At 52.0% G+C, this 23,962-nt stretch overlaps 1 protein-coding gene across 3 annotated transcripts; it reads left to right on the top strand.

Annotated features, from left to right (window-relative positions):
* Positions 1-5,088: 5,088 nt before the first annotated feature.
* Positions 5,089-22,258, top strand: TMEM11 (transmembrane protein 11). 3 transcript variants are annotated; one of them, XM_008010682.3, is made up of 3 exons: positions 5,527-5,597; positions 8,408-8,699; positions 21,357-22,258. In XM_008010682.3, coding segments are annotated over exons 2-3 (519 nt in total). In that variant the 5' UTR covers positions 5,527-5,597; positions 8,408-8,697; the 3' UTR covers positions 21,874-22,258. The 3 variants fall into 3 exon arrangements, with proteins under 3 accessions (XP_008008872.1, XP_008008873.1, XP_037843737.1); XM_037987809.2 differs by lacking the exon at positions 5,527-5,597 and adding an exon at positions 6,195-6,777; XM_008010681.3 differs by lacking the exon at positions 8,408-8,699 and having other exon boundaries at positions 5,089-5,597.
* The last annotated feature ends 1,704 nt before the right edge of the window (positions 22,259-23,962 follow it).

Here is a 23,962-nt window from a genome sequence, read left to right as displayed (position 1 = left end):
AAGTGGAGCAATGTGTATAATATGCATCCTCTGGGCCAAAGAAAACATTTGTTAATATATGTCTACTTTATATCTGCAGAGGATCCATAACAAAGGTACCAGAGATAGCCTGCAGAGGGTTTTGGACAGAGATGGAAAGAGCCAGGTCACAAGATGGGCAAAAAAAAACCCCTTATTTTTCACTGTATATTGTTTTGTAATTTGAATTTTATACCATGTGAATATACTGTCCATTCAGACTTAAAATTCTACTTTTAAAATGCTCATTTTGATGCTTTTAATGGTAAATTCAAACCTTTACATAGAACTATTATACCTAAGACATTGTTTTGGAAGATTTGCCTTTCCCTGAATGCTACTACATGCTATAAGGAATAAAAATAGGGTGAGTTTTTACTCCTCAAAACAGCCCTGTAAGACAAGTGCTGTGTGAAGACAAGTGCTTGTGAAGACAAGAGGCATCTATTTTCTCTCCTACACCTGCCTTTCTATATGCTCCATGGTCAGGGCTGGAAGCCAGAGAACTACATTTCCCAGACTCCCTTGTCATCTGACTCAGCCAGTGGGAGGCATTGGTGGGAATTTGGAAGATGTGAGATGGGGAAAGCAATTCCAATCTCTGGCTTCTGGTTGCACCCCAGGCCACACTGGTGGTTCCAGTTGTGTGTCAGTAGCACCAGGCGGCAAGTGCAGCTCCAGGCTCCTGCTCAGCAGCTGAGGAATCAGTTTCTGGAAACGCATTTTCCTTTTGCTCCTCCAGCCTTGTGGGGGTCATAGTAGCTACCTCCAGTTACTAGGCTTTGGGTGCCCCTGTCCTCCCCTTGGTTCTCATGCCCTTCCAACATCTTTGTAAACAATACTCTGTATTAAATGGTTTTTCCTCTAATTACACACTGGCTAATATAGATAAAATTACTCATATTTTACAGGTGAGAAACTGAAACTCAAATAGAGAAAGTGACTTAACCAAAGGCACAATCTCGGCTCACTGCAACCTTTGCCTCCCGGGTTCATGCCATTCTCCTGCCTCAGCCTCCCGAGTAGCTGGGACTACAGGTGCCCGCCACCACACCTGTCTAATTTTTTATATTTTTAGTGGAGATGGGGTTTCACTGTGTTAGCCAGGATGGTCTCGATCTCCTGACCTCGTGATCCACCCACCTTGGCCTCCCAAAGTGCTGGGATTACAGGCGTGAGCCACCGCGCCCAGCCAGAACATTCTGTCTTCAGTCCTTCACATGCACGCTCTTTCAAGTCCCACTCAAATGTTACCTTTTGATGCAGTCTTTTTTTTTTTTTTTTTTTTTAAGAGACAGGGTCTCACTCTGTCCCTCAGGCTGGAGTGTAGTAATACAATCATAGCTCCCTGCAGTCTCAAACTCCTGGGCTCAAGAGATCCACTCACCTCAGCCTCTCCAGTAGCTAGGACTACAGACACGTGCCATCATACTTAATGTTTACATTTTTTGTAGAGTCAAGGTCTCCCTATGTTGCCCAGGCTGGCCTCAAGCTGTCCTCCTTCCTCAGCCTCCTAAAGTGCTGTGGTTACAGGTGTGAGGCATCGTGCCCAGCCTTCAAATGTTATCTTTTTAGAGCGACCTTCTCTTACCACCTGAGATCCCCAAGCCACTGCATTTGATCATCCTGTTCCTTTTCTTCTTGGTACTACTCTGAGAATATTTACTTAGTTGCTTATCCCATTGGAATGTAAAGCCCATAAGACCCAGGAACAGGGTTTGTCTTACTAACACTGTATCTCTGTGCCCAAAAGAGTACCTGCAGAGTATGCCTTCAACAGCGATTTAAGAATCAATGAATGGGCCGGGCGCGGTGGCTCACGCCTGTAATCTCAGCACTTTGGGAGGCCGAGATGGGTGGATCACGAGGTCAGGAGATCGAGACCATCCTGGCTAACGCGGTGAAACCCTGTCTCTACTAAAAAATACAAAAAAATAGCCGGGCGAGGTGGTGGGCGCCTATAGTCCCAGCTACTCGGGAGGCTGAGGCAGGAGAATGGTGTGAACTCGGGAGGCGGAGCTTGCAGTGAGCTGAGATCCGGCCACTGCACTCCAGCCTGGGCGACAAAGCAAGACTCCGTCTCAAAATAATAATAATAATAAAAAAAAAATCAATGAATGAAAAGTATAGTAAGAGAAGTAGCAGATTACTTTGAGCACCAACAAGGACACGCCCTTCCACTGGCTGCCTTTGTACAGGACAGAGGGCTCACAGGCGTCTCCACTGCATGACAGCCCACAGGATCTAATTCCCAACACTCAGGCTGTGCCCTCCATAGGTGCTCAGCTAATATATACTGAGTCAATCAGGCTGCCTATGAATGTTCCAGACAACCTCCATGCATTAACAGTAATCAAGAGGCAACATTGTGAGGATCTTAGCCCAAGTTGGCAGATTGGAAGCAGACAGCCATTCAGAAGTTAAGGGGAGAGTAAAAGCCGGAGAAACGGGAAGGTCATTAGGGCCACAGTTGTTCTGAGCGTTTACATTTACTCTGCGTACTAGACCTACCTCCAGTGTTTCTGGAGAGGCACGATGGCAGAGTGTCATCCCTGGACAGTTTGGGCTCAAATCCTAGCACTTTCCTGCCTGGCAGTGTGAGCAAGTCACTCAGGTCCTCTGTAAGTTGATTTCCTCATTTGCAAAATGAGATTGTTGATAATATCACTTTTTTTTTTTTTTAAGACAGAGTCTGGAGTTCAGAGGCGTGATCTCAGATCACTGGAACCTCTACCTCCTGGGTTCAGGTGATTCTCCTGCTTCAGCCTCCTGAGTAGCTTGGATTACAGGCGCATGCCACCATGCCTGGTTAATTTTTGTATTTTTAGTGGAGACGAGATTTCACCATGCTGGCCAGGCTGGTCTTGAACTCCTGACCTCAGGTGATCCACCCGCCTTGGCCTCCCAAAGTGCTGGGATTACAGGCGTGAACTACCACGCCTGGCCAACAGTATCACTTTTATAGGGTTGCTGTGAAGATCAAGATGTAGATCACTTAAAATACAGAACAGCACTTGGCATTACATAATAATCACTTGTTACCGTTACCCTGTGCTGTTTTTCTAAGTTCCATACATGTATCACCTCATGAAACACAGCAATCCTCTGAGGGGAGGTACTATCATCCATGATATAAACCAGGCAGCTGAGAAAGAGAAGTTACACAAGCAGCCCCTGAGCCAGAAGTGTGTTCTAGAATCCCTAGTATACCCTCTGAACCACCACACTGATCCAAAGACAAGACAGCCATATCCGCAGACAGTGTCACACCACGGAATTGTTCAGAGGTCTCCAGCATGGGTTACGCTGTTACTTGGAGGCAGGGCCGTATGACCCAACTGAAAGACCAGGTACTTTTTAGAGACCAGACAGGTACAAGGTCTTGAAGGCTAAAAGTTGGCTGGGAGGGCTGGGCACGGTGGCTTACGCCTGTAAATCCCAGCACTTTGGGAGGCCGAGGCGGACGGATTAAAAGCTCAGGAGTTAGAAAGCAGCCTGGCCAACATGGTGAAACCCCGTCTCTACTAAACACACAAAAATTAGCCAGGTGTGGTGGCACGCGCCTGTAATCTCAGCTACTCAGGAGGCTGAAGCAGGAGAATTGCTTGAACCTGGGAGGCGGAGGTTGCAGTGAGCCAAGATGGCGCCACTGCATTCAAGCCTGGGAGACAGAACAAGACTCTGTCTCGAAAAAACAAAGTTAGCTGGGTGGCAAACGCATTTAGGCAAAGCATAGAACATCTGCGTACCTGCAAACCCTCTGAATTTACTAGCTTGTTAAGTTCCAGACGTGGAAGGTAGGCAGTTGAATTTGGAGAGGTAGGCAACTTCCAAACTACGGGGCGGGTTTTGAGACGGAGTCTCGCTTTGTCGCCCAGGCTGGAGTGCGGTGGCGCGATCTCGGCTCACTGCAAGCTCCGCCTCCCGGGTTCACGCCATTCTCCTGCCTCAGCCTCCCGAGTAGCTGGGACTACAGGTGCCCGCCACCACACCCAGCTAATTTTTTCTATTTTTAGTAGAGACGGGGTTTCACCGTGTTAGCCAGGATGGTCTCGATCTCCTGACCTCGTGATCCACCCGCCTCGGCCTCCCAAAGTGCTGGGATTACAGGCGTGAGCCACCGCGCCCAGTCTAGGGGTGGGGGGGTGTTTCTCGATTGTGCTAAGGAGTTTGAATCACACACTATAAGTGATGAGGAACGGTGAGAGGATTGTAAGCAGCTAAAACTGGTAGAATGTGAGCTGGAAGGAAATCAAAAGGAATCCTCAACAATGAGAGGGTCGCCTTTCCGTCTGCTGGCCGTCCTGCTGTGGCCTGCGGTGGGTGGGGACGAGGGTTCCACTACACGGAAGTGTGACGCGCCGGGCTGGACTTCTAGGCAGAACTTGGGGCAGATTTTCGCATTTGTTTTGCTCAAGTATTTATGGGGCCAACTAATATGTTTAGCAACGTTGTGTGTGGGAGCAGTAGAGGAACTGAGAAGTTTACAAACTGTAAGAGATCCCCCAAAGAGTCCACAGGTCTGAGGCAGCAGCACCTGGGAATCTCTGGGTTCCAGTTAGTCCTTCCTGACTGACTCGTTAACAGCAGTGTCCAGACAAGGAGATGTCAGGTCCTGGGGCAGGGTTCCCGTCAGGTGGGATGGTTTAGCCCCGCATCTGCCTTCAAAGATCCCGAGATTATGCCGTCGCAGCGGACAGGACAAGAGTGGGTGCGTGGCAGGGACTGAGTCTAAGAGGCCTGGAGGCCCTGTCTGAAACAGGGCTGTCGCTGTCGCAGGGCCCTCTCTCCTTCAAGCAGTTATCATACAGCTATTCCCCTTCCTTGCGTTCAGACCCTCTCCTCTAACAGCCTGCACCTGCAAGCAGGGACCTCCGTGGCAGCCGGGACAGCGTTGTCTGTCTCGGCCTCCAAAGTACCCCGGAGTCTGAATCGGGCGGGGGATGGTGCGGGAGCAGCGCCTGACTCCGAGGAGGACCCGGGCGGCGTCTCCCGCCCCTCGGTGACCTTATGGGCCAAGGCTGTGAAGGGCAGGCGGGGCGACGCGGAGGGGCCGGGCGCTAGAGGCCCGCACACAGCGCGGCGGTCCCCGGCAGGAGACGCGGCCTGGCGGGCCGGGACGGCGGCGCCGGGCGCCTACGCGCGGTGCTCTGGGAGTTGTAGGCACTTTCCTCTTCTCTCTCCTTCACCTGCTGGCTCTCGAAACCCAAGGACCTACCGGTGGGTGGGCGCCTGTGACTCCCAGGCTGCGAACGCCGGGAACTCAGTTTCTTCAAAAATGTCGGAACCAGGACTGCTCCTGGGGGTCCTCGCGCCCTCGCAGAAGGACTACGGACCCCGGCGACCCCGGGGGCGGGGCTTCTGGCGCGCTGCCTTGTGGGCGCGGTAGTTCCGCCAGGCCCGGCTTCCGCCTGCCGAGCGTCCCGGGACAGCGGGGCGGACTACATTTCCCGTCGGCCCGCCTGCTCTCCCGATGCCGCCTTGGCGCGAGACGTTGGCAAGCGGAGTGTCTCCAAGATGGCCGCTTGGGGAAGGAGGCGTCTTGGCCCGGGCAGCAGTGGCGGCAGCGCCCGAGAGAGGTGAGATCCAAGGGCTTGTTGCCCACGGTGCAGGCGGCTCAGGGACCGGAGAGCCCAGCGCGGCCTCCGGGGGCTGCAGCAGCCTTCCTGCCCTGGTATCCCCAGGCTCCCCCGATCCCCGCCTGGCATACGGGGTTCCAGTTCCGGAGGATCCGGGATCCGGGTAGGAGCGAGGTCGAAGGCTTCGGCGGAGAGCTTAGGGGAAGGGGCGTTAGCCGGGCTGGGTAAGGTGGGCAGCGGCCATGCGGGGCGGGGCCCGAGGCCGGGCGGTGCGGAGAGGAACTGGCGCCCAGCGCAGGCCTCAGGGACCCGCCTAGCCGCGGGCTGATCGGCGGCCGAAGCACCCTTCCCGCTTGGCCGCGCGCGTGGCCATCTCGGCCGCGGCCCCCGACGTGGCGAGGAAGGTAGGGCCCCCGGAGAAAGAAAGAAGGTGAAGCCTTCACAGAGCAGGCCGCCGCGGCAGGGGTAGTTTGATCTGCACGTTTACCAGGGAGCTTTAGCTCCCGCCACATGTGTCTCTTCCGGCCCCGGAGCCGGCCACTTCCTCGAGGGGCGATTCTGGAGACTTTTGGATGGTTCTGTGCAAGCGCTCCTGCCGTGGAAGTCAATTAAAGTGACCTTTCCTAATGAATGGTGTGTGGGTAGGGAGCTAGGAGCGTGTTTCTTCCAACAGAGACCTCCATTTGAATAACTGATTTCTAGAAGATGAGATTGGAGTCGTTTCCGTGTTACATGTTCAAGTTGCAGTTTTTGCTTCTGGGAAGCAGTTTCAGCTAGTGGAAGCCACTAGAAGCTGTTCAGCCACTAGAAGTTTTGGGAGAGGATGTATATTGGTGGAGCCACCTGGATGAACTATCCGCTAAAGCTTGATTGTTAACAGCAGCGGTCAGCAAAAAAGAAAAGTTTTGGTTTTGCTGTTGTTGTTTTTTTCCCCGTCTCTTTGGTGAGGATTGTCTAACCAGAAAATTTCTCTGCCTGTCAACTACTCTGCATTATTCCTTTTCTATGACTGATTCCATCCCGTGTTCATTGCTATTGCTTGCAGATGGCTTTCCCAGCTGGGAAGATTCTTCCTGTTTGGCAGTTGTGATAGAGACCGTTAGCTTGCTTGCACTTTATTCTTGAGCCCAGTTATCCAACGTCGCCCATTCTGCATTTCCTCTTCCTTGGAAAAGCAGTGGTAAACACACTTTTGTTTGTTTAACTCCCGCCTGGTATTTCTTAGATCGGACCATTTAAATAAGTTACCTCAATGGTTTTCAGATGCCCTTAAAAACTAGCAAACATTTTCAAGATATTCAATGCAAACAGCAATAGGAAATAACCTGTTTAGAAAACAAAGTTTTAGAAACGTTCGCCCTCTTGTTGGACTAAAAGCAACTGAAAAGAGCCTTATAGAGATGCCTCAGGCAGGGAACAGGAGCCTTGCCAGCCCAGGTTAAGCTTTTAGTGATCTAAGAAAATAGATCCTGAGAATTGTTTTTGCTTTGGCTTGAGACAAGTATTTATTCAAAATGGAGGCGGCACATCAGCAGTGCATCAGCTGGAGCCGGTGCCTGACTGTTGAACCTCAACAGTTTTTAAGAGAATTTAAATTAGTTGCCAACAGATTTCACATAAAACGCTCCCTGAAAAACTGGGTAGTGGCTGACCCTTTTTGGTTAGGACAGTGCTTTCCAGTGCTTGGTTCCTCACCTGACAGCTTGACTCCATGCATTTACCTGCTTGGTCTCAGGTTGCACCTTTGGCCTGGAACTGAAGGCTCCACTCATACACGCAGATGTTGTGTGTCAGCAGGAATGTGGCATTTGGTTTTGTGGTTTGGATGTCACCATCAACTCTCCTAGATAATGTGGTGTGGGTGGAGACTACCTCTCTGTTTGCTTTTGCTGTAAACCCCTAGCCAGGTTCTGTAGGAAAAGTCATTTGCCCGAGCCCAGCTTCCCTAAGCTCTTTCCATGCTGAGCAGGGGATGAAAACAGAACCCGCTGTGCGGCTAGCGAGCTGACTTCTGGGCGCGCCTCCATTCCTGCTCAGTTGGTGATGACTGTTCAGGTGGGGCAGGGCGGATTAGCTGATGGCCCAGCACCCTAGATTAGGAGATCTGAGTGTATTATTGGCTCTTATGACTGAAGTAGGCTGTTTATGGCTCTCTGAAATGACTTTGTTCCATGTCACATTTGTGCTGACTCAAATCTCAGCTCCATATTATACGAGTGCTCTCTCCCGTTGCTGCTCACACCTGGTTAGCATCCGCTTTTGCTGAAGCTGAGGGAAACAGTGTCTGGTTTGGACAAGGGGCTAGAACAGAGCGACACTTTGGGCAAACTTGCCAAATTTGCCAGCGGCTGCCAACTCTGAAGCATGCACTGTACTTAAAGGCCTCACGCAGTGCCAGATTGCCCACACTATTACTGCCAGCGCTGTGTGTTGGATGGTCCAGCTTAGCACGTGTAGCGTGTGGGTTCTTGCTTTACCTTGTTGAGTCTAGAACCACAGCTCTAGAATTAGTGCTGAATTAACACAGCAGTTCAGTAGTCACCAGCCACATGTGGCAATTACATTTAAATTCATTAACATTAAATAAAATGAAGAATTCAGCTCCTCAGTCTCACTAGCCACATTGCAAAGGCTCAATAGCCACTTCTGGCTCGTGGCTACCATATTGGACAGCATAGGTGGAGGACATTTCCATCACTGCAGAAAGTTACGATATGGACAGTGCTGGTTTCGACTAAATTAGGAGGGGTGGAAATAGCAAAATGGTAGTGCTTGCATGTTGATTTTTCTCTCCACTCCATTAAATCTAGGGAACCAACAGTGTTTGTAATGAAGAACATCAGACTCTGAGCTGTAACCTGAATTCTTGTCCAAAATTCAGCACACTGGCAACGAGCACATCAAACAGATTGCCACTTGTCCTGTCGGCGTCTTTGAGACACACTTGCCCATCTAGGAAAGCACAGTGCAGGTATCTGTGTTCTGCCACCGTGTGCCAGCCCGGACCAGCTCACAGACAGCCCCGCCTGTCTTGCTTGGGTTGCTTGACTTCACTCTCTCAGGGCCCCTGAACCTCCCTGAGCCCTCCGTGATTGTTGGAATGTGAGTATAGCTGTGTGCTCTGAGTTCCTGTTTTTATAATCATGTGAAGATGTACTTGATCTGCTTCTGAGCATGATATGAGGCAGCCTGGGGTGTGCAGAGGGCCAGATGCACTGGGCTAACGGTTCAGGTTTAGGGTGAAGTTATTTGTTGCGGCCTGCCCCTCCCCTGGCTTGCGTGGCCATCTGCTCCAGCATTTTATAAGCAGCCAGTTCTCTGGGCTGACTTCCATAGCTTTCCATGCCACGCTTTATTCCCCAGGACCTGTCCTCTTCTTTGTGAACTCAGGTGTGCCTGGTCCCAGGTGGCCCTTGCAGGTTCATCCAGCGAGCAGATGGAGCACAAGCCCCGGGGGCAGGTCGGGCCATGGTCCTGGGGTGACAGCTTCCCTTTCAGATCTGATCCTTCCCTTTTACACTCTCAGGGTTTGGGAGTATTGAATCTCTCATGAAAGACTCCCATGCTCGCTTTTGTGTGTGGTGGGAGTTTTTGTTTCCTTCGGGCTGGGATGAGATGAGCAGATATGGGATCTGCACCCAAGTGTGTGGGGGTTTAGCCACTGGTTGTGGGATTCTGCTCAGCTGCCTAACAAAGGCAGAGCCACATGTTCTGGCCACAGAAGTTGGATTCGTAGGTGAGGATGGGGTTCATCCTCTTCAGCACTGATGTGCCTTCAAGTTTTCAAGAATTTCTGTTTTCCTTGGTTCACTCAAGCAGCCTGGATTCCAAGTGCATGAACGTGTGCCTCAGTGGTTCAGTCCTTTAGGTCATGTTCCAGGGGAAGACCCCCCTTTCTGAAGAGGGGAGGGCTGCGCCTGGGTCCACGGAGGTGGGGAGGTGGCTCCTGTGCTCCGGCTTGTGGGTGTGCACCTGTTCTTCAATGAGCGAGGTGCGGGGGTTAGAGCTGGGCAGTCCTCCACGAGCGAGCGCACCCGGGAACCTCCCAGCTGCCGCTGTGTTCCGCCCTGGTGCCAGCAGCCACTTTATGGGCACCGTTCTCAGGAAAAGCTGACGACCATGTAGTAGTCATAACAGTTCTTCAGAGCAGGGCCGTCCAGTAGGAGTTTCTGGCACGACAGACTCCTTCTGGTGTGTCCCTGCAGTCCATTAGGGCAGCCATTAGCCACGTGCGGCTGTCAGGATTTGTAGTGTCTGAGGAACTGAGGTTTTTTAAATTCATTTCTTTGTTTGATGAGACAGGTCTGGCTCTGTCACCCAGGCTGGAGTGCAGTGGTGTGATCTCGGCTCTCTGCAACCTGCGTCTCCCTGGCTCAACGCATTCTCCCACCCTAGCCTCCCGAGTAGCTGGGGCCACAGCCATGCACCACCACGCCCTGTCACTTTCGTATTTTTTGTAGAGGCGGCCGTTCACCATGTTGTCCGGGCTGGTCTTAAATTTGTGGGCTCAAGGAATCCACCTGTCCTGGCCCCCGCAAAGTGCTGGAATTACAGGTGTGAACCACTGTGCCCGGCCAGGAACTGAATTTTTTAATATTTCTAATTTTAATTTAAATTTCAACAGCCACATGTGCCTTAGGCAGAGGGGCAGTGCTTGGCGACTGTTCCCTCTTCACTGCAGTCCTCTGGGAGAGCCAGGGCCTCTGGCCCCATTTGACAACACGGGAAACTGGCTCAGAGGGGCCGGGTGTTTTACCCTAGGACACAAAGCCGGTAGGCAGCTGAGACAGAATTGAATCCACCCTCTCGGCTCCCCAACTCGGTGCACCGTGTTCCTGCCCCCCAGATAGAAGCGCTGCTCAGTTACCAGTGCGCAGAATAGGAAAGCATCCTGTGAAGCAGACGAAAGGGCTGGGTACCCTGTGAAAGTTCCTTGGCCTGTGGGAGCCGTCCTCAGGCCATGGGGCCGCGTGCCCGTGCCTTTGAGTCTGAGGCACGGGCTTTCGCTGCTTCATTCCTCTGCTTTCTGTGGGTCGGGAAGAAGCAGGGCTTAATTAGGCAGAAGCGGGTGGAGGTCCAGCCCAGCCCCTCCCGTGTCATAGGTGATCAGGTGACCCTGTTCACTAAGCGAAAAGCAACCTGACGGATGGGTTGACTTCTTTCCGGTACCAGTTCTCTTAATAACCATCATTGTTTTTCCCCTCCTGTCACTCCTGTGGTTCATCCCTGTAATCATTACAAATGTCCCTCCAACCTGTGTCTTTTGGGAACCTGTTACATTCAGGCCCAGTGCTGGGGAGTCTCTGATGGAAACGCAGCCTCCGCCCTGGTGGAGCTTCAGGCCTGCCTGTGAGCCCAGCCCACTCCAGGAAGGGGCCTCATGTGGGTGCTTCCACTCAGATTTGCCTCTGCTGGGTCTCTCAGAACCGGGAAGGTGATGGTGGCTGGCCTGGCAGCTTGGCCAGTGTTTGCTCAAGAGAAACAGGGAGCTGGAACCGTCCTTCTCTTTTTAGGCAGTACTGTGGGTAGACACCAGCATGACGCCTCAGCCATGAGAAGCTGCCCGTCCAGACTTCTGCCTTTCATGGACACCGAGAAGGTTCTGGAGCAGGAAGTGAGCCACCTCCTGTTCTTCTTGGCAGTGAAAGGAGGGACCCCCCACGGGTGTCTGGTCCCTTAACCTCAACGAATATAGGGTTGAACAGAATTTTTCTTTTTTTTTTTTTTGAGACGGAGTCTTGCTCTGTCACCCAGGCTGGAGTGCAGTGGCGCGATCTCGGCTCACTGCAAGCTCCGCCTCCCGGGTTCACACCATTCTCCTGCCTCAGCCTCCCGAGCAGCTGGGACTACAGGCGCCCGCCACCGTGCCGGGCTAATTTTTTGTATTTTCAGTAGAGACGGGGTTTCACTGTGGTCTCGATCTCCTGACGTCGTGATCCGCCTGCCTCGGCCTCCCAAAGTGCTGGGATTACAGGCGTGAGCCACCGCGCCTGGCCAGAATTTTTCTTTTTAAGAATAAGTTTATAATTATTTTTCCCATTATAAAAGAAACACTTTGGCCGGGCGCGGTGGCTCACGCCTGTAATCCCAACACTTTGGGAGGCTGAGGCGGGCGGATCAGGAGATCAGGAGATCGAGACCATCCTGGCTAACACAGTGAAACCCCGTCTCTACTAAAAATAGAAAAAATTAGCTGTGTGTGGTGGTGGGCACCTGGAGTCCCAGCTACTGGAAGGCTAAGGCAGGAGAATGGCATGAACCCGGGAGGCGGAGCTTGCGGTGAGCCGAGATTGCACCACTACACTCCAGCCTGGGCGACAGAGTGAGACTGTCTCAAAAAAAAAAAAAAAAAAAGAAACACTTTTTTTTTTTTTTTTAAATACAGAAAAGCATGAAGAAATTGAAACGTCACCTATTAGGCCACCATCCAAAGAAAACCACTGTTGATCTATTTTCTTTTTTTTTTTTCTTTTTTTCTTTTCTGTTTTTTTTTTTTTTTTTTTTTTTTTGAGACGATGGCTTGCTCTTGTCCCCCAGGCTGGAGTGTAATGGCGCAATCTTGGCTCACTGCAACCTCCTGGGTTTAAGCGATTCTCCCGCCCCAGCCTCCCAAGTAGCTGGGATTACAGGCACCTGCTACCATGCCCGGCTAATTTTTGTATTTTTAGTAGAGACAGGGTTTCACCATGTTGGCCAGGCTGGTCTCAAACTCCTGACCTTAGGTGATCTGCCCGCCTCGGCCTCCCAAAGTGCTGGGATTACAGGCGTGAGCCACCGCACCGGGCCTGATCCATTTTCATGTATAGCACCTTTGATACTTTGTCTTATATATCTTGTCTTAGGGGTTTTTAAAATTATTATTATTGAGGCAGAGTCTCGCTTTGTTACCCAGTCTGGAGTGCAGTGGCGCAGTCTTGGCTTACTGTAGCCTCTGCCTCCTGGGTTCCAGTGATTCTCCTGCCTCAGTCTCCCAAGTAGCTGGGACCACAGACATGCGCCAATACACCCAGCTAAGTTTTGTATTTTTAGTAAGGACATGGTTTTACCATGTTTGCCGGGCTGGTCTTGAAGTCCTGACCTCATGATCTGCCCGCCTCAGCCTCCCAAAGTGCTGGGATTACAGGCGTGAGCCACCGCGCCCGGCGTATCTTAGATTTTTTAAAGTTTATATGTTGAACACATCAAAAGTTATGTTTACAATACTGTGAAAAGTAATAAACATGCCCCAGCACGATGGCCCTTAAAAACATAACGCAAAATGAAAGAGGCCAGTTGCTGGAGACCACATGTTACAGGATTCCATGTAAATGAAATGCCCAGAATTGGCATATCCAGAGAGTGGGGAAGCAGACTGGTGGTCGTGGAGGGCTGGGAAGGGCTGGGGAGATGTGAAGGGACCGCTGATGGGTACAAGGTTTCTTTCTGAGATGGTGACAATGCACCAGGATCAGTTGTGCTATTGGTTGCACAACTGTGGGAAAGTGCTGAGCCACCTCATTGTTCTCCTCAGATGGGGGAGATGCCCTGTGAATTCTATCCCAGTAAAGCTGCCATTAAAAAATACAAATCAGGCCGGGCGCGGTGGCTCATGCCTGTAATTCCAGCACTTTGGGAGGCCAGGCGGGCGGGTCACCTGAGATTAGGAGTTCGAGACTAGCCTGGCCAACATGGAGAAACTCCGTCTCTACTAAAAATACAAAATTAGCCAGGCGTCGTGGCACATGCCTGTAATCTCAGCCACTCGAGAGGCTGAGGCAAGAGAATTGCTTGAACCCAGGAGGCGGAGGTTGCAGTGCGCCAAGATCGTGCCACTGCACTCCAGTCTGGGCGACAAGAGTGAAACTCCATCTCCACAAAATAAATAAATAAACAAATAAATAAATAAAAATAAAATGAGGCCAGGTACAGTGGCTCTTGCCTGTAATCCCTATGCTTTGGGAAGCTGAGGCAGGCAGATCACTTAGGAGTTCGAGACCAGCCTGGCCAACGTGGTGAAAACCCCGTCTTTACTAAAAATACAAAAATTAGCTGGGCATGGTGGCGCATGCCTGTAGTCCCAGCTATTTGGGAGGCTGAGGCAGGTGACTCGCTTAAGCCCGGGATGCAGAGGTTGCAGTGAGTCGAGATGGTGCCATTGCACTCCAGCCTGGGCGATAGAGCGAGACTGTGTCTCAAAAGAAAGAAAACGGAAAATAACAAGTGTTGGTGAGGATATGGAGAAATGGGAAGTCCTGTGCACTGCTGGTGGGAATGTACAATGGTCCAGCTGCTCTGCAAAACAGTATGGAGTTTCCTCAAAAAAAACTACAAAGTTGAATTACTGTATGATCCACAGCAGTTCCACTTCCGGGTATATATACCCCCCCGAAAAAAGCAAGGAATCAAAGAGATGTGTGTGCACCCGTGTTCGTAGCAGCTTTATTCACAGTAGCCCGTGGTGGAAACCAAAGTATCCATCACAGATGAATGGATTAACAAAATGTGGTTTATGCCTACAGTGGAACATTATTCAGCCTTAAAAAGGAAGAAAATTCGGATACATGCTACAACATGCATGAACCTCGAAGACTAATTACGCTCGGTGGAATAAGCCAGACACAAAAGGGCAAATACTATATATGCTCCCACTTGTATGAAGTACTTGTATAGTCAGATTCATTGGGGTAGAGAGTAGAATGGTAGTTTGCAGGGGCTTGGCGTTGGTGGGGAATGAGGGGGTCGTTTCATGGGCAGAGTTTCAGTTTGGGAAGATAAAGGAATCCTGGAGGGGGATGGTGGTGATGGTTGTACATCAGTGTGCATGTGCTTAGCGCCACTGAACTGTACGCTGAAAAGTGCTTACGCTGGAATATTTTATGTGTATGTTACCACACTTTAAAAAAGACAAAGTGATAGACGTGTGTGCTCCCCGCCCAGCGTGATAGAGAACTAGTGTTACCCCGGCCCGCCTCCTCCTGCAGCAGAGACCCTCGCTGACTTTATAGTTGGCTCTCAGTGGCACGTCCCTGACCTCTGCCGCCTTAGAGTGTGTGAGAGTTGTATCCCTGGCTCAGGCCACTGCAACTCGTTCATGTCACTCATGGACGAGGCGCGATTCTGCTCTCCCCGCTCCTGTCGGTCATCTTTTGCTCTCACCGAACAGTCCTGCTCTTTCTTGCGCCAGCTCTTGCCTTTTGGGGAGATGCCTCCAGATTATGGCTGCTGGCACAGGCTGTCGACATCCCACAGGGGTCGTGGAGTTGCCCTGCTGAGTTTTCACTGTGGCTGCCTTTTAACTGGAATGTGCGTGTTCCCAGGGGATTCCTTTGCTGACTGCGAGAGCTGATTGAGTTGGGCTCTAAAGTGGAGAAAGGAGGGCCTGAAGCCTGACTCTGGTTGAAGGCTGAGGGAGGGAAGTTCAAGACGCCTACTTTACAAGTGCCTACAAGCTATCCTGAGGCAGCAGAGGGCGGTCCCCTTCAGGGTCTGCAGCAGTCCCCCTGAGGTGCTGGAACTGGCTGACCCCTGCTTCCAGCGCTAAAGACTCAGAGAATCCCAAGCTACCTCAGTGCTGGCATGGTGTGTTTAGGATAGCGACACTGATCCTTTTACTTTTCTCCTTCCATATGTTAAGACCCACTTCCGACAGTGATCTTTAAGTACCAGAGATCATGCCAGATTCAAAAGGATCAAAAGTTACTTACTAGAAGGAGCCCTCCCTCCCTTTTCTTTCCTGAACCCCTTAGTTCCCTCCCTAGTGACCAGTCATAAAAATCATGTCTTTGTGTATCCTTTCAGTAATGTTCTGTGTATATAAAAGCAATAGACTTTTAAAAATCACTACAGATAGCATACTGTACACACTCTTCTGAACCCTGCCTTTTCCCCTGAACTTGCTTCCGCTTGGAGACTTTGCTGTTACTGCTGCTACCTTTTTCTTTCTTTCTTTCTTTTTTTTTTTTTTTTTTGAGACAGAGTTTTACTCGTTGCCCAAGCTGGAGTGCAGTGGCGTGATCTCAGCTCACTGCAACCTCCGCCTCCTGGGTTCAAGCAATTCTTCTGCCTCAGGCTCCTGAGCAGCTGGGACTACAGGCACGTGCCAACAAACCCAGCTAATTCTTGTGTTTTTAGTAGAGATGGGGTTTCACCATGTTAGCCAGGCTGGTGTCAAACTCCTGACCTCAGGTGATCCACCTGCCTTGGCCTCCTAAAGTGCTGGGATTACAGGCATGAGCCACTGCGCCTGGCCGCTTTTTCTTTTTCTTTCTTTCTTTTTTTTTTTTTTTTTTTACCATAGACTCTATTAATTGCTCTCTTACTGGTCATTTGACACTTGCAATGAAAAGCAAAAATACAGTCCCTTAGGAAGCCCAGGGCTCAAAAGATTCCAACTAGCTCTGACTTAAAAAAAAAAAAATCTCCATATAATAATAAAAAAAAAAAGGAAAAAAAAAATCTCCCATGCAACAGGGTTCAGGTCGCCCAGGTCCTTAGGCCCATGGCCTTACAAGTTGGAGGGCAGCTGGTGATGCTCTGCAGTGGTTTGAGACAACCTTCCCACTGGGTTCTTTCCTTCATTCGGTTTTGTTTGACCCGCAAGCAGAAGCAAGCCATATATGGGTGACTGCTGGGTGCTCAGGTGCTGGCTGGACGTGGCTGTGTCCTGGGAGTACTCGGCAGTTTCTTTTTTTTTTTCTTTTTCTTTCTGTCACCCAGGCTGGAGTGCAGTGGCACACTCTTGGCTCACTACAACCTCTGCCTCCCGGGTTCAAGTGACTCTTGTGCCTCAGCCTCCTGAGTAGCTGGAATTACGGGCGTGCACCACCACGCCGGGCTAATTTTTTGTAAAGACGGTTGCACCGTGTTGGCCAGGCTGGTCTCAAACTCCTGACATCAAGTGATCTGCACACCTTGGCCTCCCAAAGTGCTGGGATTATAGGCGTGAGCCACCGCACCTGGTCATGGCCACGAGTTTCTGAAGTAAGAGAAGTCCAGCAGTCCGTGTCAGCAGCGCAGACCTGAACCCGGGGGCCCAGCAGCGACAGCTTAAAAACCTGTGTCTGCACTGACAGCACCCCGCTCCCACCAGTGTCCCGGGAAGTTGGGGTGCTGGTGGCCTGGTCGTGGTCGTGTGATCTCCAACAGAGGGACCCTGCAGCTTTGTGTGCGTCTGTGTGTGTTTTAGTTTGAACCTTGCCATCTCTGTATAGGGTCTGTTGCCTTATGGAATCCTAGAAATCCATTTCCCTAGACTTCACGTGTTGTCCTTTCCCAGTGGAAACCGAGATTCCCTTTGCCTAACTGACTTTAAAAGCAGAATTGGTGAGCCTCTGGCAGTGGCCACAGTTGTGCAGGGCCCTGCCTTTGTCTGGAGGCAGCATGGCTTATGCTCTTCGTGTTTCTGCTGGGGATAGGTGTTTTAGACAGTGGGCAGCAACAGTGCCTGGCCCGCATGAAGATGCCGAGGCTGCAGGAGGCCAGGGCCGTGGTTTGACAGGCGGGTGGGGGCACACCCATGCCACCATCTCAGGATGTGTGCTGGCGAGTGCCCCCATGTCCACGCGCTTGCTCACGGCTGTGTCATTCGCAGGACTGCCCACAGCCGAGGGCAGAGGATGCCCAGTCTCCTCACTCCCTGTGCTGGGGGGCGGGCCACACCTGGCAGCGGCAGTGAGGTGGGAGACAGCCTGGAGGGCCTTGGCGTCTCGCTGCTTCTAGGCTGGTTGGGATATGTGGATGCACCCACCCATCCGTCCCAGCAAGCAATGGAGCCTGCAGAGGGGTCTGGGTAGATGTGGGTGCCAGCTGGGCTTGCAGGGGGGCTGGAGGGGGTGAGGGGGTGGCATCTGCCCGCTGCTGTGTTTCCAGATGGGGCAGTCTGTTCCAGGGCTGGGGTTTCTGGAATTTCCTCTGTGGGACCAACAGTGGTTTTCAGTACATTCAGGATGGCGCTGACCTGCTGGGCAGAGAAGGGCACCGGACTCGGTGGATTTGGGTGTTGGCCAGAGCATTGTGTAAGCCCAACTTAACACCTCCCTTTTGCTTTGAGTGTTCCTGAGGGAGGAAGCCTGCCTCTGGGGCCCGCCCCGAGGTGTCCCTGGCCTGGCTTTGACAGTCAGTAGGATGCACAAGCTGACTTGGAAGCAACTCCATTTCGGTCTCAAGATGGGGACACAATTTGGCCCTCCACCCCCGACCTTGTTATCTGGCCTCTCTGCTCCTCTTGGCTGATGGACTTGAGACCAGAAGGGAGTTCTCTTGGCCAGGAGTGCTCCCACCTGAGAGTGGAGGCCCCGCCCCTCCCCCTACACCCAGGGCCACAGCCAGCCCATTGCGCCACCGCCACTCATTTCTCAATTGAGCATGTGGGGGCACTGCTTGGCCTTCAGCCCCCAACGCCAGTGAAGACCCTGCCTCAGATGTGCTTGTTTGCTGTAGGTGCTTTTAAAATGCTGAATCTGGCTGGATGCGGTAGCTCATGCCTGTTAATCCCAGAACTTTGGGAGGCCAAGGCAAACGGAACACTTGAGCCCAGAAGATCGAGACCAGCCGGAGCAACATGGCGAAACCCCATCTGTACAAAACAATTTTTTTAAATTAGCCATGCAGCCAGGCGTGGTGGCACACACCTGTAGTCCCAGCTACTCGGAGGCAGAGGTGGGAAGATCGCTTGAACCCGAGAGGTCGAGGCTGCAATAAGCAGAGATCACACCACTGCACTCCTACCTGGTGACAGAGCAGGAACCTGTCTCAAAAATAAAAACTGTTGAATCCTGCCTAGAAGTAACAGCTGGCCTCTCCCTCACCTCTCCTCTCAGACCAAATGGAAAAACTCCACCGAGGACTTTAGAAGGAAACCCCTCTTTTCCCCACAGAAGCTGCCTGTGCAGTCTTACAGTAACAGCTCATCAGTTCACCCCTGGCAAGGCAGCCACGACACTGGCACACAGTCACAGGCGGCTTGGCAGCAACCCAAGTTTAGGAGGCTCTTGTCCCACCCACAGCGAACTGATTTCTCCCCAGTGCATGCAGTTTAATTAGGGCCTATGATTGAATTAGGAGGCTTTGCCTTAGCCCAGCTTCGTTACAGTGACTTTTTCAGGATAAAGAGTTCCCTTTGCCCAGGTCCAAGCCAGTGCCTTTTATGAAAGTGGTGCCCACCCAGGGGGTAGGGCCCCCATGTTTGGGGGCACAGTCAGCCCATTACTAATGACTTTCCTCTTTAATGTGGCCACATAAGATCGTTCACCAGTTGTTCATCCAACCAGCATGAAACCCTGCCTGTTAGGTTTGCTTATTTGTTTGCTGAAAGCCTGGAGCTGGGAGGAGTCTCAGTAGTAGGAAGGACCGTGATTGCCTGTTCTTTTTCCTTGAAGTCTGCCCTGACAGTCCTATTTCCACCATCCTTCACTTAGAATTGCTCCCATCTTTGAAGGAGGCTGGAGGGAGTTACCTTCATGCTGGGCTGAGGGTGGCTTGTTATGAATGTCTTCACTCGTCGCTCCCATGTTATGGCCGATGGCCAGGTGGCTCAGCTCCCATGACTTTCCTCTGCACCAGGTGTGCGTGCCAGGACAGGCCGGGCGGACGGGACCTTCGCGTCTCTGCACACTGAGGGCTGTGCTTCTCGTTGGCCCCTAAAGGAAGCTAGTTCCTGTCAGAGCCTCAGGCAGATGGGCAACATTGACCCTTGTGTGGCCTCGTACATTGTTCCAGAGCCTCCCAGTGGGAGGGGCATGGACTCCAGCAGGGGAGCAGTGACCAGCAGGTCCCTAGAGCCTCGTGTCCTTTAGTCAGATGAGGTTGACCATCCTGGGGACCAGGGTGTGCTGAGGGAAGGGGCAGCTTTGCACTGAGGAACATGGCTCTGCACAGCCGTAGGAGCCATGAGTTGGAAAACTTGATCCAGCCTCAAGAGCTGTGTGTAGCAGTGTCCCTGTCAGGGCTCAGATAAAGACTTCTCGCGGATGAGCAGATAATGGATGCAGAGTGGCGTTGCGGAGATACAGAAAGATCTGTCTCAGCTGGCCGGGCGCGGTGGCTTAAGCCTGAAATCCCAGGACTTTGGGAGGCCGAGGCGGGCGGATCACGAGGTGAGGAGATCGAGACCATCCTGGCTAACACGGGGAAACCCCGTCTCTACTAAAAAATACAAAAAAACTAGCCGGGCGAGGTGGCAGGTGCCTGTAGTCCCAGCTACTCGGGAGGCTGAGGCAGGAGAATGGCGTAAACCCGGGAGGCGGAGCCTGCAGTGAGCCGAGATCCGGCCACCACACTCCAGCCTGGGCGACAGAGCGAGACTCCGTCTCAAAAAAAAAAAGATCTGTCTCAGCTGAAACCAGCCAAGGAAAAATAACAAGGCGTGGGTAGCCCTGTATTCAGGCCTGCCCGCCACAGGTGAAGAAGATTCTGCTTTGGGTGGGAAATTTGGATTGCAAGGCCTGAAACCAAGAAAACGCCAGACTGCCTAAAATGCAGCTTGGCGCACGGTCACTGCTGGGGCTGCCGCCGGGCTGCTGTCTGGCCTTGCTGCAGAGCTGCGCCTTCCATGTGCTGGATCTGCTACTGCTTGGGGTCATGGCATGCACCCCGGTCCCAGGGGGAAAGCCCCTTGTGTGGTCTCTGTGGCTGTGTTTCTGATGCAAATGAGTGGCATTTGCCGGTGGGGCAGGGGCCTGGGCCTGCAGGGCCGGAATCGGTGGCATTGCTGGCTGGATGTTTTGAAGCCCCTCAGTTGACCCTCCTGCCCGCTACATTTGGGGACCGCTGCTGTCCTTGAAGTGTCGTCTTTTCCTAATTCAGGGAAAGGGTCGCTTTTCCTATGCAGTGGGCCAGTGTCCTGGGTCTCCTGTTCTACCCTCCGCGGTGGGGAGGAGCAGGAGGCCGCTGCCATCCAGGAAGGGCACCCAGGGCTCGTGCAGCCTGGCCTCCCAGGAGAGCCAAAGGAGTTTGGATTTCACCCAAGGCAGAGCTCTTCCATTGTGCCTCTGTTCTGTGGGCCCAGGATGACTACTTAGGAACCGTGTGGAGGGCAAGGGCTTAGCATGATCTGTCCTGAGGCCTGTGGTTTGCAGTGAGAATCCTCCTGCAGTTGCCCTGATTAAGAGCGGCTCTCAGGCTGTCGGCCTCGTGCTGCCGTGTGCGCCCATGTGACTGTGCGAATCCTTCTTTCCCCTTTAGGCTCCTTTGCTGACTCAGATCAGTTGGTCCACAGCCTTAGGCTAACCACCAGGCCTGCGTTTGTTCTTTTAAACATCGAGGTACTCCTTTTCCTGCCTTTTTTTTTTTTTTTTTTTTTTTTGAGACGGAGTCTCGTCCTGTCACCCAGGCTGCAGTGCAATGGCACGATCTCGGCTCACTGCAACCTCTGCCTCCCAGGTTCAAATGATTCTCCTGCCTCAGCCTCCCGAGTAGATAACGGGGATTATAGGCATGCGCCACCACACCTGGCTAATTTTTTGTATCTTTAGTAGACACAGGGTTTCACCATATTGGCCAGGCTGGTCTTGAACTCCTGACCTCATGATTCACCCACCCCGGCCTCCCAAAGTGCTAGGATTACAGGTGTGAGCCACTGCGCCCAGGCTTATTTCACTATTTCAGGAAAAGTACTTTTTACTGATTGTCTTGTGTTGGGATCTGAAGGAGATAAGGACCTCAGGGAGATGTGCTCTCCGCAGTGCAGGCTCAGACCTCCCCCAGCATCGAAACACAGTTAAGTGCTGCTCAGCCTAATCATCCTCTCTCTCTCTCTCCCTCTCCTGCCCCCTCCGTCAAAAGGGTGAGCTTGTCGGCCACAGACTGCTACATTGTCCACGAGATCTACAATGGGGAGAATGCCCAGGACCAGTTTGAGTACGAGCTGGAGCAGGCCCTGGAAGCCCAGTACAAGTACATTGTGATTGAGCCCACGCGCATCGGCGACGAGACGGCCCGCTGGATCACCGTGGGCAACTGCCTGCACAAGACGGCCGTGCTGGCGGGCACCGCCTGCCTCTTCACCCCGTTGGCGCTGCCCTTAGATTATTCCCACTACATCTCCCTGCCCGCTGGTGTGCTGAGCCTGGCCTGCTGCACCCTCTATGGGATCTCCTGGCAGTTTGACCCTTGCTGCAAGTACCAAGTGGAGTACGACGCCTATAAACTGTCGCGCCTGCCTCTGCACACACTCACCTCCTCCACCCCAGTGGTGCTGGTCCGGAAGGACGACCTGCACAGAAAGAGACTGCACAACACGATAGCACTGGCCGCCCTGGTGTACTGTGTAAAGAAGATTTACGAACTCTATGCCGTATGATCTCAGTAGAACAGGGAGCGAAGCAAAAACCGCCTGGCCCACAAGAGACAACAGAGTCTTCAGATCGCCACAGTCACGTTTCTCACTCTGTGAGGCGGCAGAGCCTGGGAAGGTGTTTGGCTTAATATTTGTTATTTTTAAAAAATAACAGATCATGGGTGTCCCCAGGGTTTTTCAGCTCATTACACTAAGATGTGGATTTCCATAACCCAAGAAGGGGGGTCTGAGGCTGTGGAAGTCCGATGGGGCAGTGGAACGCTGATGGAGGCAGACGCTGCTGAGGGGGTGTGGACGTGCTTTGGGGGAGGTCTTTAAGTCTATTGTTTAACTGTACCATCCAGAGCCCACCAGAAGCTATTGACCATTAAAATTATGAGAATTTCAACTCCCGCTGTTCTCTCTTTCCATGTCTGCCTGCAGCTGCTGCTGCACATCCGCCCTAGGTGGCGGCTTGTACGTGGAAGCAGCAGGTGCTGTGGTAGCCACCCTGCCCTGTTCTTAGCTGCGGCCCAGTGTTACCAGTTACAGCGACGACCAGCCTAGATCCGAGGTAGTCCTGGGCCCAAACCCCACGCAGGAGCAGTCTCCTGGCTCGCGTTGGCCTCATCATTCCGAAGGCCAGCACTGCTACCATGCTATTCAGGAACATGGTAGGATAAGGTGATGAGGCTTGGAGGCCTTTGGGTCTTCACTTGGGTTCACGTGGGGAACTCTGGGCTCTAGGATCCCTCTTCAGAGATCTGAACACTGTGTTTTCTTTGAAGCACCGAAACTCTTCCTGCTGTGGACCCTGAGTTTATCAACCCATTGCCTTTGGCTGACAGAAAAGCCCTCAGAGCGATCTTGGAAGCAGCCCCTGGCCGCAGTGCTCCCTGTTCCACAGGAGCCAAGCCAGTGCTCCTCCCTCACACCGAAGGGTAGACTGCATCACCTGCCACGTTTCCTCTAAGGCAGGGGTGGCCAATCTTGACTTCCCTGCGCCTCATGGGAAAGAGAATTGTCTTGGACCACACATAAAATACGCTAACACTAATGATAGCTGATGAGCTAAAAAAAAAAAAAAAAATTACAAAAAAATAATGTTTTAAGAAAGTTTACAAATTTGTGTTGGGCCACATTCAAAGCCGTCCTGGGCTTCATGAGGCTTCATGTGGTTGGTGATTGGACAAGCTTGCTCTAAGGCCTTGGGTAAATGGGAAATTATCGCTTCCACAAAAAGGCTAGGGCCCCTGTCTTCACTTCTGCCTTCCTAAAGCCCATTCATCCCTGAAGAGCCACGTGGCACCTCCTTCTGAAGGCCAATCATTTTTTTTTCTTTTTTCTTTTCTTTTTTTTGAGACAAAGTCTTGCTCTGTCACCCAGGATGGAGTGCAGTGGCGTGACCTCGGCTCGCTGCAACCTCTACCTCCTGAGTTGAAGTGATTCTCCTGCCTCAGGCCCGAGTAGCTGAGACTACAGGCGTGTGCTACCATGCCCGGATAATTTTGGTTACTTTTAGTATAGACGGGATTTTGCCGTGCTGGCCAGGCTGGTCTCTAACTCCTGGCCTCAAGTGATCTGCCTGCCTCGGCCTCCCAAAGTGTCGGGATTACAGGCGTGAGCTGCCGTGCCTGGCCAGGCCAATCTTTAAGAGATAGCCAAAGTGGTTTCTCACCTAGTTTTAAACGCTCCATCAGGAAGACCTGATGTCACAGAGTCATGGAGGGGGAAGGCTTCACAAGGGGTGATTGGGCCATTTTTTGTAGGGGAGATCGAGAGCTTTTAAAGATTTTTAAAAGGGACCCATGGCCCACAGAAAGTTTAAGAAATTTTGATTTAATTCCAAGAGATTTAGAAATACTTATCACTCAGTTGAGTGCTGGGGGCACGACGGTGTTGAGTGTGCACCATTGTTTACGTGGCAGTCTCTAGGCACCTGGAATAATGGTAAAGAGGGAACTGCCTTAGCCACACAACTGATCCCGGAAAAACGTGCCTCATCTCGACGGCAGTGTGAGTTGAAATGCAGCTGCCCGTGACCCCTCAGGTGTCTGAGTGCTGGCATCTGAGCCTGCTGGGCAGGTTTTTTTTTTTATTTTTATTTTTTTAT

Source organism: Chlorocebus sabaeus, chromosome 16 (genome assembly GCF_047675955.1).
Source record: "Chlorocebus sabaeus isolate Y175 chromosome 16, mChlSab1.0.hap1, whole genome shotgun sequence".
Lineage (NCBI taxonomy): Eukaryota > Metazoa > Chordata > Mammalia > Primates > Cercopithecidae > Chlorocebus > Chlorocebus sabaeus.
This window is presented reverse-complemented; position numbering and strand designations above follow the sequence as displayed.